A 16,564-nucleotide genomic window follows, 5' to 3' on the forward strand; every position below is an offset into this window, starting at 1 on the left:
GAATACTACATTAACATGTGGTGTTGAAGCGAGCTTGAAGGTTAGGTTATAGTGGCTGTCCAAGATGGAAACGGACACACTTAGGCCAGTTTAATGGCCCATTGTGATACCACATGAATCTTGATGCTTCCTCCTAAGCTCAATGGAACCAGTTAGAGTCCCTTACGAAACGTGAGAGGCTGATTATACTGATATGATTTAGATCGTTAAAGAAGAATTCTCCTAGGTAATTCTTGCGTCTTCCTCGTCCATACAGCTTCTGCAAAAGTCATTTGAGAATACGCCTAGTCTCGTGGCGTGCTTTCCTATTAGACAGTGTCCGATTATGACACCTATTATCGACCTTATATGCGATCTCCTTAGAGAAAGCAAGCACCTTGAACGTTTTAAATCCAGTGTTGGCCAGATGTTTTTTGTGGCTTGACACGTGGTGATGTTGGTCCACCTGGTGCCTGCCCTTCTCGCAGCGTCTTGCATTAGTAGCAGTTTACAAGTAGCGATTGGTATGCCAGTACTTGCCAGACGTGGTAGGATGGGTTGTACTGTACCGTTCCTGGCGAGTTCATCTGCCTTACAGTTACCTGGAATGTCTCTATGGCCCGGCACCCAGCAAAGGTGAATATTAAACTGTTGCGCCATCTCCATTAGAGATGATCGACAGTTATGGACTGTTATAGAGTTTGTAGAGACTGAGTCCAGAGATTTGATAGCGGCCTGGCTGTCGGAGAAAATACGGATATCAGATGTTGATATCACGTTTTCTTTGAGCCAAGACAAGACTTCCTTAATCACCAAAAGTTCCACCTGGAACACGCTACAATGATTGGGAAGGCGGAATGAGAGACTTAACTTCAGTCGTTCAGAGTACACACCACCACCAACCCCTTCTTTGGTTTTTGAGCCATCTGTATAAAAGTGGATTGACTCATCCTCTAAGAATTTCCTATCCTCCCAAAAAGATCTGGTAGGTATAGAAATCTGGAAATTCCTGTCGAATTGTAGTTGGGGGATGGTGTAAGCGAGCTTGAAGCTTGCCTCAATTCTTTATATACCTGAATCGAGTTGAGATATATCTATTCTAAACTGAGGTAAACCTTTTTTGGAAACATAGCAAAACATACATATCTTTCTATTGTTTTTTCTTGCAAAATAAGCCCAGTTAGTCCATTTTCACTTACAAAACTAAATAATAACAGCAATAGATTCGTTTTTTCCGCAATGGAAAACACACATGATTCCAAATGCAGAACTACTCAACGAACACAGCCATCGAGATACAAATGCAATATCAATCGTACCAACATTTGAGAACGAGATCACATAACATCCATTCGAGGCTTATATAAATGTCAAAAACCTATCCATAGTGAGATTCTACTCTAACTTTTATCGGTGTTATTCTCACTATGGATATTGTTTTTGTTATTCGTGTAGAATCCTACTTTACTATGGATAGATTTCCCAACAAAACACGGGTATTGGTTAAAATCAAAGTAGAAGAAGATAAAATGTTTTTACTGCGTCAGAGGGAACCAGGAAGACCAGGTTGCCTAATTGGCGTCGACTAAAAAAAATATGGAAATGAAGAAGAAAGGGCTAAACAAATAATATTACAAGAGGAAAACAGATTACGAAAGTCGACAATACCATCTAGCTCTACGGCTTCAACAGGGTGCTTACTGTACCAACAACTTGACGATGATACTGATACGACGTCCATTAGTGCTGAAAGCCATATAGAACATCCGCCAACAACAATGGAACAGAAACAGTACAATCTGAAATTTTGAAAAAAAGAGGAAGAAAAGAATTTCTCAGTGCTAATCTAGTATCAGTCCTAGACAGATGCCAATTAAGCATTCGAGATTCTGTTTATATTCTTCAGGCTACAGTAGAAACTTTGAAGATTTTCCAATCAATAAATCCTTAATTCAACGTGTTCGGACGCAGAGGAAAAAAAAAAGAGTTGCATCTATAAAAACTGATTTTGGAAATGATGTTCCTGAAGTTATTTCTGTTCACTGGGATGGAAAATTACTACCTGGGCTTACCGTAAGAGCTTGCAAAGAAAAACGACTACCTATCGTTATAACGTTTGGTGGTAAGGATAAGGAACAATTCCTTTCTGTTCGCAAGCTTGAAAATTCTTCTGGAAAAGAACAATCTGCAGCTGTTTATCGAGCAATAAGTGATTGGAACCTTGAAAGTAATGTACAGATAATGTGCTGTGATACAACAGCATTAAATACCGGACGCTTCAATGGTGCGTATGAGCTTTTAGAGCAGATACTTGAAAGGGAATTGTTACTTTTTGGGTGTCGACATCACATTTATGAACTTGTTTTGAAAAGCGTATTTGAAATTAAAATTCGGCAGGTAAAATCACAGACATTCTGCTTTTTAGAAAATTTCGAGACAATTGGAAAAATGTCGATTCTTCTACTGTTCAAACTTGCAATGAGACTAAAAGAAAGCATTTCCGAGAAACAACAATAAACGAATTGCTTGGTTTTTATTCTGCTGAACTGCAGAAACCAATAGTGAGAGATGACTACCGCGAGCTTATTGAGCTTTCTGTCATATTTTTGGGAGGAAATATTAACAAAGAATTGAAGATCCGACCACCAGGTGCAATGCATCAAACAAGATGGATGGCAAGAGCAATTTATTCACTGAAAATATATTTATTGCAGTCCCAGCTTAAATTAAGCAAGCAGGAAAGGGAAGGGCTTGAAGATATTTGTTTTTTTATTACCACCACTTACGTTTGACCATGGCTTGGGTGCAATTTGGCTGTAAAGCCGCAGCGCCATTTCAAGACTTGAGTTTTATTAAAGCCTAAAAAAACTACGAATGTATCGATTCGGCAATTTCAAGTGCAGCCTTAAATAAATGTTGTCAGCATTTATACTATTTTACCGAAGAAACAGTACTTCTATCCCTTTTCGATGACAATGTTTATGTTGAAACAAAAACAAGGATGGTTAACAATTTAACGAATGATGGTTCTTTAGACAGCTTCAAACAATATGTTCCTTCAAAGGATGAACTGCGATGGTATGGTATGGTAAGTTTTTAAAACAAAATTTCAATTTTATTCTAGATAAAACCCTCGAACAATTAAATGACTCTTTCCTTGAATAGGAACCTTTTGAATGGGAAGAAAATAGTTCATACTCACAAGCGAAACTTAAAGTTCTACAACTGAGAGCTGTAAATTTTACAGCAGAAAGGGCGGTTAAGCTGCTTCAAGACTTATATGCACTTATTACAGCGGATGAAGAACAGAAGCAGTCCCTTTTAAAATGTGTGCAGGAGCATAGAAAATTGTGTCCTAAATGCAAGAAGGAAACATTAAAAATTAAATATTCGCTTGAAATATAAACTTTTTTAATAAGTTTAATTAATAATTAATATTTATTTAATAGTATTGTCTTAAACTGAATAAAAACAAAAAAATCAATGAACACTCAAAATTGTTCCATACTAATTTGCCTTCTTATCTTTGAAGTCAAGTCGGGTAGGATTCCTATAGGGCTACGAAGCTAAGATGTTGTGTATAGGTAGATCTAGGAGGTACGAACAAAAGGAGAGGGTGTGCGTTACAAAAAAATAAGAAAAAAATAATATAAGGAACACCCTAATACACACATATACACCTACACCAAACGTCCTAATTATTTCTTTATTATTTTAGCAGGTTTACACAAAGTATTGACAATATACTGCTACAAATTTTTAAAATATTTGATCTTGTGTGAAGATACAAGGTTCGAAAGATAATTGTATATTAAAATAAATTGTATTGTTTTTTGTTTGTTTTAAAAATAAAGATCCAAATAAGTTCTTTATAACTTTTTAAGAATCTGATGTTTCAGAAACTGTATGATCAATAGATAAATCATTTTCTTAAAATCTGTCGTTGGCAAGTTTTGAAAAAATTCGAAATGACATAGGCAGACATACGAAATCTATAAATATTTCCAAACATTTGTCGATATTACGTTTCATAAGTGTTTTCTTGTAAAAATAAAATAAAAGAGAAAAAGTCAACAAAGTTAAGAGATTAACGAGGCGTTGCTAATTTCCAAAAATTGTAATAGGTTGTAATAGGCGTTTGTGTCGTTATTCATAACAATATAGTCCAGAAACCAACCGTTAAATACCCTATCTTATGAGCTGAATGGAAAAATAAACCAATAATGTATTAAAAATATTTACAAAACCACTTAAAGGCAAGACTTACTGCGAGCTATTTGGCGCCCACTGCCGGTTGAGTTTTTTGGTAAAGAGGTATTTCATCAGCTGAATGGAAAAATGTGGTACAAGTTGAAAGCGATTTGACTGGAAATATCAAATCGGTTGGGTTGGGGGGGCAGAAGAAATGCGAACCGAGTCCATTGTCCGCCTACCTCGAAAGACAGTAGTATTGGCACCAACCTATCTCAATTCGCTTTTCCGAAGCGCTGGTATCAATCCAGCGAGTAACACACAGACGCTTGGTTATACATCTTCATGGGTGGTACCAATCAACAGATTAAATAGCAAACTCGCAGCATTCATAAAGCAATTAACAAATAAAGAAACCTACTCCCAACTATTTAACGAAATTATACATGAATAAAGAAAAAATCATGGGCAATGGTTTAAATCTGACCGGACTTGCAGTTGTTTCTAAGGGAGGCGACATCCCGTATTCAGCCAGGCAAGCAAAACTATTTTCAATATTCTCTACGAAAGCCCAGGCAACACTTAAAGCAATAGAAATAGCAAAGGGTAAATATATAGAATCGGGAACATAAAAACTGCTCACTGTTAACTACCAAAATAAACGAAAATAAAAATACTTTCAAAAAACAACAAAATTCGTACGATACTCTGAGTACCAGGGGCCCTACTATGTATCTCAAATCTACTTTTGATTCTATTCGAAACTCATTTCCGATTCTACTTTCGAATCGTACTACGTATGAAAGTAGAATCGAACGCCGGTTATACCAACTTGTTTTCAAATTATGTTCTACTTTCGAATGAGTTTCTAAGTGTTTGACAGTTTTAAAAATAAAACATCAAATTTTTGGACAGGAATAATTATTACAAAAATGGAAACCGTTGGAATTTGATTTAATTTGCAATAAAATGAAGAACGGTAGAAGCAATTTGAACGCGATGTGGAGAGAAACGGAAGTTCAAACGCTATTTTTGGAAAAATCCCGAATTCCAGTGGCCCTACTATGTAACTCGATTCTACTTTTGATTCTATTCGAAACTCATTTCCGATTCTACTTTCAAATCGTACAACGTATGAAAGTAGAATCGGATGCCGGTTATACCAACTTTTTTTCAAAAAATTGTGTACTTTCGAACGAATATCGAGTTGTTTGCCAGTAATTATTACAAAAATTTACGTAGATTGCGTACTGAAGAAAATATTGCAGCTGTACCAGACAGTGTTAATAAAGAACATCAATTATCGATTCGTCGCCGTTCGCAGCTATTGGGTCTCTGTTACTTAACAGGTGTGATGCGTTTCAAAATACACCGGTTTAGGGGCTGCTGGCATCATTGGACCGTACTTCTTCAAGGATGATTCGAATCGTAACTTAACTGTTAATGGTGAGCGCTACCATGAGTTTGGTATCCAACTTTTGTTTGCCTTAAATGCAAGACCTTGACTTGCATAAAATGTGGTTTCAACAAAATGGTGCTACATGCCACACAGATTGTGCGATTTAACATCTTTAGACTATTTTTTGTGGAGCTATATTGAAGCTCATGTCTATACAGACAAGCCCGCTTTAATTGACGCAATAAAAGAAAACATTGAAGCATTTATTCGTGAGATATCGGCCGAAATGTTGGAAAGAGTATCCCAAAATTGGACTAAGCGGATGAATCATTTGAGGCGCAGTCAAGGTCAACATTTGCATGAAATAATGTTTATGTTCCTACTTAACATTCTATCATCCGACATGACTACTCGCAGAAGACAAAACGCTGTTCCGATTAACATTAATCTGCAGCATTGAATTTTTTGGCAACAAGAAGTTAATAAAACGAAATCGGTGGTGACATTGGAATTGCACATCAAACCATGTCAAAAATACTTGCCGAAGTTTTGACCTCAATCGAAAGGGTCATGTGCCCACTGATGATGAATTTTGAAATTGATGAGGAAGAGAAACGAAAGTCCAAACTCTATTTTTGGTAAAAATTACGAATTCCCTGTGTAATTGGTTGGTAGATGGAACTCATATTCAACATTTTACTTACAGTTTGACAAAAAAAAACTTCGCTCGCAAACATATTTTATGTAGAGTGATTATTTTCGATTTTGCTTTGTTTTGAATTCTACTTTCGAGTTACGAAGTTCGAAAAAAGTCAATAATACATAGGCCAATTTTTCGAATTCGAGCTATTTCATTGTAGAATCGAGTTACATAGAAGAGCTCCAGGAAATTCAGTTGTTAGAGGAAATGACTTGACAGGCAGTGCAACAAGAAACGCCTTTATTATAATAATGTATATTAATATATGTATAATGTTAATGTATAACAATCATGTACATAACTTAACATGTAAGTCGGTGGATTTCAATAAAGAAATTTAATAATTGATAAACGATCTGCCATAAAAATCCAATAATTGTTTTCAATGATAACTATACATAAATGGCCCCTTAAAGAAATCCTTCTTTTTTAATTATGTTCATATTCTTAAGTATAGTCTAAACAAAGAAGTTGTGCTTTTTTGAATGTCTTTTTTCTGATTGCTTAAGTTTAAATAGTGTAGTACCCGTGGCATGATGGTTAGTGCGTTGGACTGATTGCGTACAGAACGGCCCGAAAGGTTGAGGTTATTAGAATTCTCTTGCAGCGTGATTTCTACAAGATTCAGCGATATTGCTACGACTGGAAACTGAAAATAAATGTCCAGAAGTCGGAGACAATTCTGTTCCGGACTTTGTTGGCTAGGGCCACGAGGGATACGTGCAAGAATTGGCACAAGATGGTTATCGCTGATCTTCACGGGCAGCTATTAGCGAGCAAAAACGTTGTGAAGTACCTTGGTATCTGGTTAGATCAGTATTTCGACAGATATATAAATGCTGCTCTGACCAGGACCAGAGGAGCCTTCGCTCTGACGAAGCGGCTGTTTTTTAGCAGTCGGCTTGACCCCAGAGTGAAGGTGGAGGAGGAACTACATGGCCTTCATACGGCCGATGATAGTTTATGGTTGTCCTGTGTGGCTCAACATTGCCCCTTCCCAGATGGAGATGTTCGGGTGTTGGAGCGGCAGTGTTTACGACGCTGTACCGGCTTATATAGAACAGCTGAATTTTCTTACGTGCATTACTATTCCAACGAGGTCCAATACAACGGGGCTTGAATCAACAGAATTGACAATTTCGTGATAAAACTCGTTCGAGGTCACATTGCAAGAGCTATGTGTTCGACCAACAATTTAATTTTTGGGGCGTTCTATCCGAAAGACGAGTATTTTGAAAGTGCACGCTTGAGCGGCTTCATTCCACCAGAGGCATTCCTTTTTTTAGATAGATGCGGTCTGATACAGAATAGATTGGCAGTTCTGCTAATCTACCACGTCAGACGACGAACCGTGGATAGGTGACTCCTATACAATCGGGACGTCATGGCACAAGGCGGAGCAGAGCTCCTTCGGTTCAGTAGGGCAGTGTCCGAACGGGACCGAACTTTCTCCTGGTTAAGCAGGAGAACCAATTTTGGTGGCTTCAATCGGCACTTGATAGTCTGTTGTTGGGATAAGGTTTTAAGCCTTGGGCGGCTTACATACTTGCTTTATTGTTTTAGGGTTTAGTTTTAAGTAGAATAGACATGGCGGCACAAAAAAAAAAATACAAAAAAAAAAGAAAAAAAAGGAAAAGAAAAAAAACATGGAATATAAAAAAACAAAAAACGTTAAATAGTTAGATTCGCTGCTGTGGTTGTTCTAGTTTTAAGTAGTTTATAGGTAGAATAGGTAGTTTAAGTTAGCTTTAAGTTTTATTTAAGGACCTAATTTCAAGTAGTTTTTAAGTAAAAATAAAAAAGGATATTGATATTAGTTTTTGTTTTTAATTTTCTAATGAATACAAAAATAAATAAAATTGAATTGAAGTTAAACTGGATCTGAGGGCCGAACCGCATTAGTTTTAAGTATTATTGTTTAACTGTGTCCGTATGGGACCATTAAGTTAGTTGTAAGTTATGGATAATGAGGCTAGTTTTATGAATTTTTGTCTAGCTTTAAGTTAGGTTTAAGATTGAATCAATAAAAATGAATTTAAAAAAAAAAGTGCGTTGGACTGTCATGCCAGAGGTCTTGGGTTTGATCCCTGCTTATGCCATCTAAAGTTTTTTTTTTTTCACGGGTACTGCCTCTTGCGAGAAATTGACAAATTCTCCAGGAGTAATTCTTTTCATGAAAAGTGCTTTCTCAAATCTGCAGTTCGGATTCGGCTTAAAGCTGTAGGTCCCCTCCATCCCTGACAACAGTACTCGCACACAGGAATGGTTGAGAGTTTTAAGTCTTTAGGCCCTAGTTCTCAACGGACTGTTGCGCCACCCAATCTTTGGATTAAATTAAATACTACAACTATTAATACAATCAAATCTTATTGATAGATAATGTCTTTTTTTTTTAATAAAGAACAACAATTTGAAAATAGATTGTAACGAAATACCGGATATAGCAAACAAATTCACCATTCTGACGGATTTCGTTATAACCGATTTCCACTTTACTTAAATGTTCATATGTATAAACTAAAACCAGAAAATACAGAGAATGGACTCTGGAATAAGATTGTCCTTTCGACTCGTTTACAAATTTTGAAATCGTCAAAAAATTCTATCCACTCTATAAAATCTAAGATTCATAATATAAAAACAATGACTTTAAAATCAACCAGCTGCACCAGCTATCTAAAAATTATTTACTTGAAGGGGCTGCCCCAACTACAAAATGTTTTTAATTTTCGATAGCACTTCAGGGCAAGCATCAACCTTGGTAAAACTGATAATATTTATTATGCTACAACAAACTGATCTTATGTATGGATTATGAGTCTTTAAATGATAAGTCTAAAAAACATTTAATAATTTTTCAATTGCTAATTAATATTTATCAAAAATGTAGTTTTAAGATTAAATCTTAGCACCATTCTATATTCGAATATATTAAAGAGTTAACAATCTTTAATCGAAACATTGCCTGGGAACAACTATTAGGTTTTCTGTACATATTTGTTTTCCTTATTAATGCTTGACTAAATTGTAAGGTATTTAAAAATTTATGATTAATTTGATAATTATACTATCGAATCAATAAACTTGCAGTTATCTGAAATCTTTGCGCGTATTATGTAGATAAGCTCTCGTTTATTATATAAGAAACAAAATAATTCAAACTCACAATTGTTCTCCTACGACTTTGGATAAAGCTTTGAATACAAAATTAAAACTTGTTTACTACATTCCGTGTGTTGAAAAACATTCACTGCACTTACGTGTTTATCCCATTAATCATTTCTATTTAATGGATACTAACAACGAATTTTGTAAGTACTCGTGTTCAAGCAGTCGTTAAGAAAAAAAAAATCTACACGATTTTAGCATGTATCTATCTATGAGTAGTTTAAACTCGAATTAATTTTTAAGGCGTAGAAAAAATTAAATAATATTTTTGTTGTACTTCCTACTCTAGATAGCTAACTTTAGGTACTAAAGAAATATTTGGAAGCTTTGTTTTTTTTATAAACCGAGATTCCACAATTTACAAAAATACCTGAATATGAGGTAGGTATTATTCATTTTAACGCTAATATGGTTAATCGTTGTTAAATATATTTAAAATAACAAAAAGTGCATCAATTTAATAAATAATAATCAGCAGACAGAATAGGAAATTAAAATCGCATTATTGTGAATTACAGCCATTAATCTATATATAATAACAGGTAGATACAGTTTTTAGTATAAAATGGAAATTTAACTATAGCTCAAAAACTTAATTTATTTAGGTTTCGTTGGGACCTTCCATATACTAAAAATATGATTTATATTATAACGGGTGTTTTTTTCGGGTTCCAAAACACTAATGTTTTCGGCACTTTTGCATGATGAACTAAAGGTACAGTTGTGTTCATAAAAATACCAGTACTGGTCACATTTTATTAGATTATCAATTAATTAAAGAACGAAAATTCTTACAAAAAAAAATTAAAATGTTACTTGCATCTAACGGTCTTTCGTTATCATATTAGACTTTTAGCTTGAAGTTATACCCTACTTTTCCCGGTGAACACCCATTATTTCAAACTCTCTCGATATAGAGTGTTCATAAAAATAGCAGTAGTTTTGATTTTATAATTAAAAAGTGTTAAAAATTCAATTTTTTTTATTTTTCGGTAAATAAATATTTTACTATATAAAGTTTTAAGTATTTGTAACATACTAGAATATACAAAATTAATAAATGCAAGAGTTCTTCCAACGGTTAAGATGCGTGACTCTAATTCTCCAAATGATTTTAAGCATCCAACCTTGCCTCTCTAAGATCTTTGAAAAGATAATTGAGCAACAGATCTTAAGTCATAATTCACTTAACAACTTGCTGTTTGAAAAACAATCGGGTTTCAGAGCAAATCATAGCTGCTCTACTGCAATGGTTAATCTTCTTGAAGATGTTAGGGTGGACTATGATAAGGGTCAAATAAATCTCCTCTGCTTACTCGACTTATAAAAGGCCTTTGACAAAGTGAATCACAGTTTTCTAAAGTGGAAACTTCTTCGGTTTCAGTGAGCGGGCATGCTCGCTAATTGGTTAGCTATCTATCTGACAGATCACAAAGAGTTTTTTGTGGGGGAAATCTTCAGCTCTTAGACCTGTTACGCAAGGAGTCCCACAGGGTTCGATTCTTGGTCCAATACTCTTTTGTATGTTCATCAATGATCTGCCTGCGTGTTGTTCGCACTCTTCGGTTCACCTGTATGCTGATGATGTTCAACTCCACCTTGCCAGGAATTTTCATCAGCTCAATGAACTGTCCCTCTCCATCAACGGGGATCTTAACCAAATTAATGCGTGGTCCATTGCAAATAGCCTATTTTTAAATCCTTCCAAGACCTTAGTCATTCCAATTTCTAAGAAAAAGTTCGATCTCTCTACTCTTCCTAATATTTGGCTAAGTGATCGTTTAATTAAAGTAGTGGATCATTGCACCAGCCTTGGATATACTATTGACCGTCATCTGTCAGGCTACAGACACACTAATTATGTCATTGGTCACATTTATGGATGCTTACGTAAACTTTGGCCCTCAGCATACTTTACCCCTGTTGAAACTCGACGTAAACTAATAATTGCTTTAATAGTTCCCCTCATATCATATGCTGAAATAGTGATCTGGATTCACTATCTAAACAAAAACTGCAAGTTGGTTTTAATGATGCTGTCCGTTACGCCTATAGTTACGTAGATATGACCATGTTTCGGAATTTTCTAAAAATATATCGGGTTGCACACTGCAGCAATACATAAACGCAAGAAACTGTTTATTTTTACATAAAGTAATACATATTAAAGCTCCGTCTTATCTGTTTACCAAACTCTCATTTAACCGTTCCGCTAGAAGCATAAACATTACCCTTCAACTCGGAAATTATCTGAACTCGTCCCGTTTATTTTTCATACGCGCTGTTAAACTCTGGAACTCGCTCCCATTTCCAATTAAATTAATTGTTAACTATACAAGATTTAAAACTGCAATATTTCTTCACTTTTCGTCTCTCCCAATTCAACTATAATCCTCTCCCTTTTCCCTTCAATCACAAAGAATTGCCTTAACTTTAATAAAATCTCATTCTCTCAAATTGTATTTAATATAATGTAATTTTGTAAGCCTACTATATCTAAGTACTATAAAAGATGTAATCTTACTGTACGTGCCATTATTGTCAAATAAATGAAATGAAATGAATAAATATTAGCTCAAAAATAAACAATCAGAAGGTCAAGACACTGCACCGAAGAAATTCGAAAACTTATTGGATGGAAAACCTACCAAAATACTCAAGATATCCTAGGCTGCTCAGCATGGTCAGTAACGCCTGAAAATGGCAAAATAAACCGAAAACGCGAGGCCCAAAAAGAATGACTACTGAAAGAACTGACAGAAAAATTGTTCAGTTAGCAAAACAGAACCCTTCCACAGGCTCTAGGAAAATAAGAAATGGACTTCAACTGTGTGTTAGCGCTGTTACAATACGAAGACCTCTTTTAGAAGCAAAGTTACCAGCCCGAAGTCACGCAAGGTACCATTCATAACGAAAAGGCATGTGTCAAAGAGAATGGAGTTTGTTAAAGCGCATAGAGATTGGGCAAAAGAGAAATGTTCTGTGAAGCGATGAAAGCAAAGTCGTCCTTTTTGGGTCCAAGGGTCGTCGAGAATATGTGAGAAGACCCTAAAATGCAGCATACTATCCACGGTACACTATAAAAACAGTGAAGCATGGTGGAGGAAAAATTATGATATGGACTTGCTTTTCATATTACGGGGCCGGGCCTATTTATTCCATGGGGGGTATAAGGGGGGTATAATGTGAAAATTCTCGAGGAGGTTATGTTACCCTATGCTGAAGAGGAAATGCCGTTGGCTTGGGTATACCAACAAGACTATGACCCAAAGGATACGTCAAAAAAGTGGCCCGCTCAATTCCCCGACATTAACCCATCGCAAATTTGTGGTTGGATGTTAAGAACGCGGTTCATAAAGCAAAACCTTAGAATTTGAAAAAAATGTGGGAAGCAGTGCGTAATTCGTGGAACGCAATACCAGTCGGGAGGTGTCAGGTTTTAGTGGTCTCGGTGCCACGTAGATGCGAAGCATCATAAGAAACAATGGTTATGCAACAAAGAACTAATTGTAAGCCAACATTATTTTTACAGTTTTCTTCTTACTTCTTAAGTAATAAACCCAGTACTTTGTCATTCACTGCTTTTTTTATGAACAGCCATATATTTAAAAAACGGTTTTTATTGTGACAAAGCTAATGGTAAAAAAATCGATAATACTTATTTTCTGTTATTATGAATAAAATATTTTAGTTTGTTATTAGAAGTTTAACGAAATATATTATAACGTTGATATTGAAGGCCTTTTTGTTTTATTTGGAGAGCACTGCTATTTTTATGAACACAACTGTATATGTTAGTAAAGTAAAGCTACAAGTTCTTAGAACGCAAATTTTGATAAGGCAACTAGTTAGTTTTTCAAGTGTCATTTCAAACTCGGAACTTTACATCATCAACTTCTACTTTCACTTGCCCCTACAAAAACTACCAACTACACAATTGTCGGGCGAGCTACAATTTAATCTCCACTTGTTTTTTGTATTTTAAAGAAATATCTTTTTTCAAATTTGGCAAGAAAAACTTTTACATTAAACATCAATTTGGTACCTCGACTGGAATTACTTTTTAAAACATAAGGGGCAGGTTCAGGCAACATAAGGGACTTTATTTGCAGTCAACTTCATTCCTTGAACGTAAATTTTGACCAACGCAACTAGTTAGTTTTTCAAGTGTCATGAATTTTAAATTCAGAACTTTACTTCACAAATTTTTACTTTAAGTTCATAGTACAAGAACTACCAAACACATAATTGTTCAAAAACCACTCCTCAGACAAGCTACAAGTCGATTACGATTTGACTTTTGTATTGTAAACAAATAATACTTATTTATTTTTTTAAATTGACAAGGAACCCTTTAACAGAAAACATTAAATGGACTTGTGCAAAAAATAAATAAGTTATATAGTAGTAAAGCTCAGCTTTCACTTGAATGAAAGAACATGATCAATTGTCATTTTGAAATAAGTTGACTTGACTTAATAGTTAGGGAGATTTTTCTTGACTTACTTTCCAGACAACTTTCCAATAAAGTTGCCTTAATTGGAAAGAATTTTTTGACAGCTGGCCAATCAGATACTAAAAACTCGCCTTACTTTTAAGTCCCTTATGTTGCCTGAACCTGCCCAATGGCAAACTCTTATCTTTATAATAAACCTTAGTTCTGGGCCTAAATATAATAGTACTGTGATTATTGATGGTTTTTGGGTGATGTCAAGTAGGCAACGCATTGAATATTTACGTTGACAGTCTAATCGTAGATTAATATTTCAAACTAATTTATTTGAATTCTAGTGAAAAAAGAGCACAAGAAAAATACCAACGCATCCCCAAATAATAAAATCCTGCCAACCTTTAAGTAAAAAATATTTCTGGAACTGGATGAAGTGTCATTCTATTTCAAGCATTTCAAAACTTTATCTGAACTATTTTTACTGCCTTATTTATCCGCACTATTTCTTTGTTGTTGTTTAGTGTGTAAAATTTTGCTGCGCTGCGTATAAATTTACCAATAAAAACCGCCTAAATGAGTTTTAATACTTCTTAAAAAACAAAGGCCTGAAAAACACCTTTTGAAAGAAAAATCATCTGAGATAGTGAAAATATTTATGAAACATACAAATTGACAACATTTTCACTTTGTAAATTTACTTCAAATACTATTAATACAAAACTAAGTAGACACATAGAAACAACAACCAAGTCTCAAACATCCATTCACCCCAGTGCACTGATAACCTTTAGTCCATACAAAAACAACAACAAAAAGATAAGCTTTACTTATAAGAATATTTAAATTTAACTGATAACAATAATAATAAAAAAAATACTTATAGTTACCTTAAATTCAACTGAGGACATGTCCCAGTTAGATCGGATCACTTTTAAAATATCTTTGGCACCGGATATGACATCGTTCTCGTCAACGGTCACTGGTATGAATGGAACTTCCGTTTCTGGCTGGCGACACATATTCTTCGTACTGCAACTTCCATTGCTCCGACTACAACATTCTTCACCAGTCTCCAAGTTAAGCTTCGATGTTGCTATACTTTCGGTTTGTTGCTGGCAACAGCCTTCTGTGCCCATAATTGACAAAATCAACAACAACAAAACAGACAAATAAAATCGAAGAAAAACAAAAAATCCTATTGATTTATAAAATTATTGTCGTTAAAAGTCTATTTATGTCTTTTGCAAGAGTTGCACACAATATGTTGGGATTTGATGGATTGATTTTCTAGTTTTTCTTTTTTGTACGTCCGTCCCTTTATCCCGTCTCACGTAGATTGCTTTGTAAATCCTGTTTACTTTAAGAAATCAGCTGATTGTCTACAAAAATCAGGACAAGATTATTGGCGCCTAATGTAATTCGCCTGATACCAAAAAAAAGAAGAAAAATCCAACGGTGGTGGTGTGGCGCGATGGGTATTTCTATTTTTATCGATTTTTCAAGGGATTCAATTTGGTTGCTTTGGACTTTTCTCCCAATTAGAATTAGAACACATACAAAATAGGCAGGTACTCGGTTTTTAATAAAACATTAAAAGAGTTCTTTCGGTAAGAATAATCAAATCAAAAGTAGTTCAAATTTGCAAACTTATGTTTTAGCTATCGAATCAAACCATTTAAAATAGATAACTTATTTTGAAGCACAGGTAAGTGGTAACGAAAACGAACGAACTTGTTTAAAAAGTCTTCTTGAGGATTTGCTTTTTACCAAATAAAAGTATAAAATAAATCTGAGTTGAGTCTGAATGAATGGAGACGAAAACACAAAACCGACTGGACTCGATGACAGCTCAAAGCGAATTGGATTTTTTGTGTGAAGAAATGAATTTGTGTACCTACTTGTGTGGAGCAAAAAAAATATCATAAATGATTCATTTTGTTTGAAACGTTGTGTTTTATTGAATGGGTGGAAGAGAGATGGAGTGGGTTTGTTTTGATATCAATGATTCATTCTGTATTTTTTTTTGTTTTATTTTACTTTATTTCCAGAATTCATTGACAGGGATGTTATGAGGATAGTTAATTATTGAGAGTAGTTGGTCGATATTTTTTTTCATTTATTTATGATTAAAACTGAGTAAAATGATTTACACAAATTATGGAACATTGTCCACTTACATATTGAGTCGAAATTGAGTTAATTATTTTTTCAACAATTCAACTAGAAACAGATAATCAAGTAGATTTTGTTTTATAAAATTTAATATAAAATTTTAAACAAAATTGAGCAAGTTTTCATTAATGCAATTTAAGGGACCAGTTAAAGCTATCATTGAAATCGATCCGGAAACATTTTTAAAAAGATATTTGACGCTTTTTAGCCTTTTTCCTTTGATTAGAAATACAGATTATATAGTGATCGATCGGAAATCACACAATTATTTTTTTTTTGAGAAAAAAAGGGCAACTACTCATATATTTTTCTCTAAAAATATATTTTTATATTTTCCGGAAGTAAATTCATTTTTATGTTCAAAAGTGAAACGAATCGTTCCAATTTAACACAACTCAAATGACATATTTCTGTCATTTTTTTCTATATGACTAGTTTTGCATTCGTAAATAAATTCTAACTTGAGATTTTTACAAACATGACATTACAATAATTAAGAAGTTAA

At 34.5% G+C, this 16,564-nt stretch overlaps 1 protein-coding gene across 1 annotated transcript in view; it reads right to left on the bottom strand.

Annotated features, from left to right (window-relative positions):
- The window catches only part of LOC129945331 (ethanolamine kinase), a 30,823-nt gene extending 15,071 nt beyond the window's left edge, over positions 1–15,752 (bottom strand). The window contains exon 1 of the mRNA XM_056055001.1: positions 14,775–15,752. Within this exon, the coding sequence (XP_055910976.1) occupies positions 14,775–15,023 (249 nt within the window). The 5' untranslated portion in view covers positions 15,024–15,752. The remainder of the gene's footprint in view (positions 1–14,774) is intronic.
- Positions 15,753–16,564: the final 812 nt, after the last annotated feature.

The sequence above is a fragment of the Eupeodes corollae genome, chromosome 2 (assembly GCF_945859685.1).
Source record: "Eupeodes corollae chromosome 2, idEupCoro1.1, whole genome shotgun sequence".
NCBI classification, from domain to species: Eukaryota; Metazoa; Arthropoda; class Insecta; order Diptera; family Syrphidae; genus Eupeodes; species Eupeodes corollae.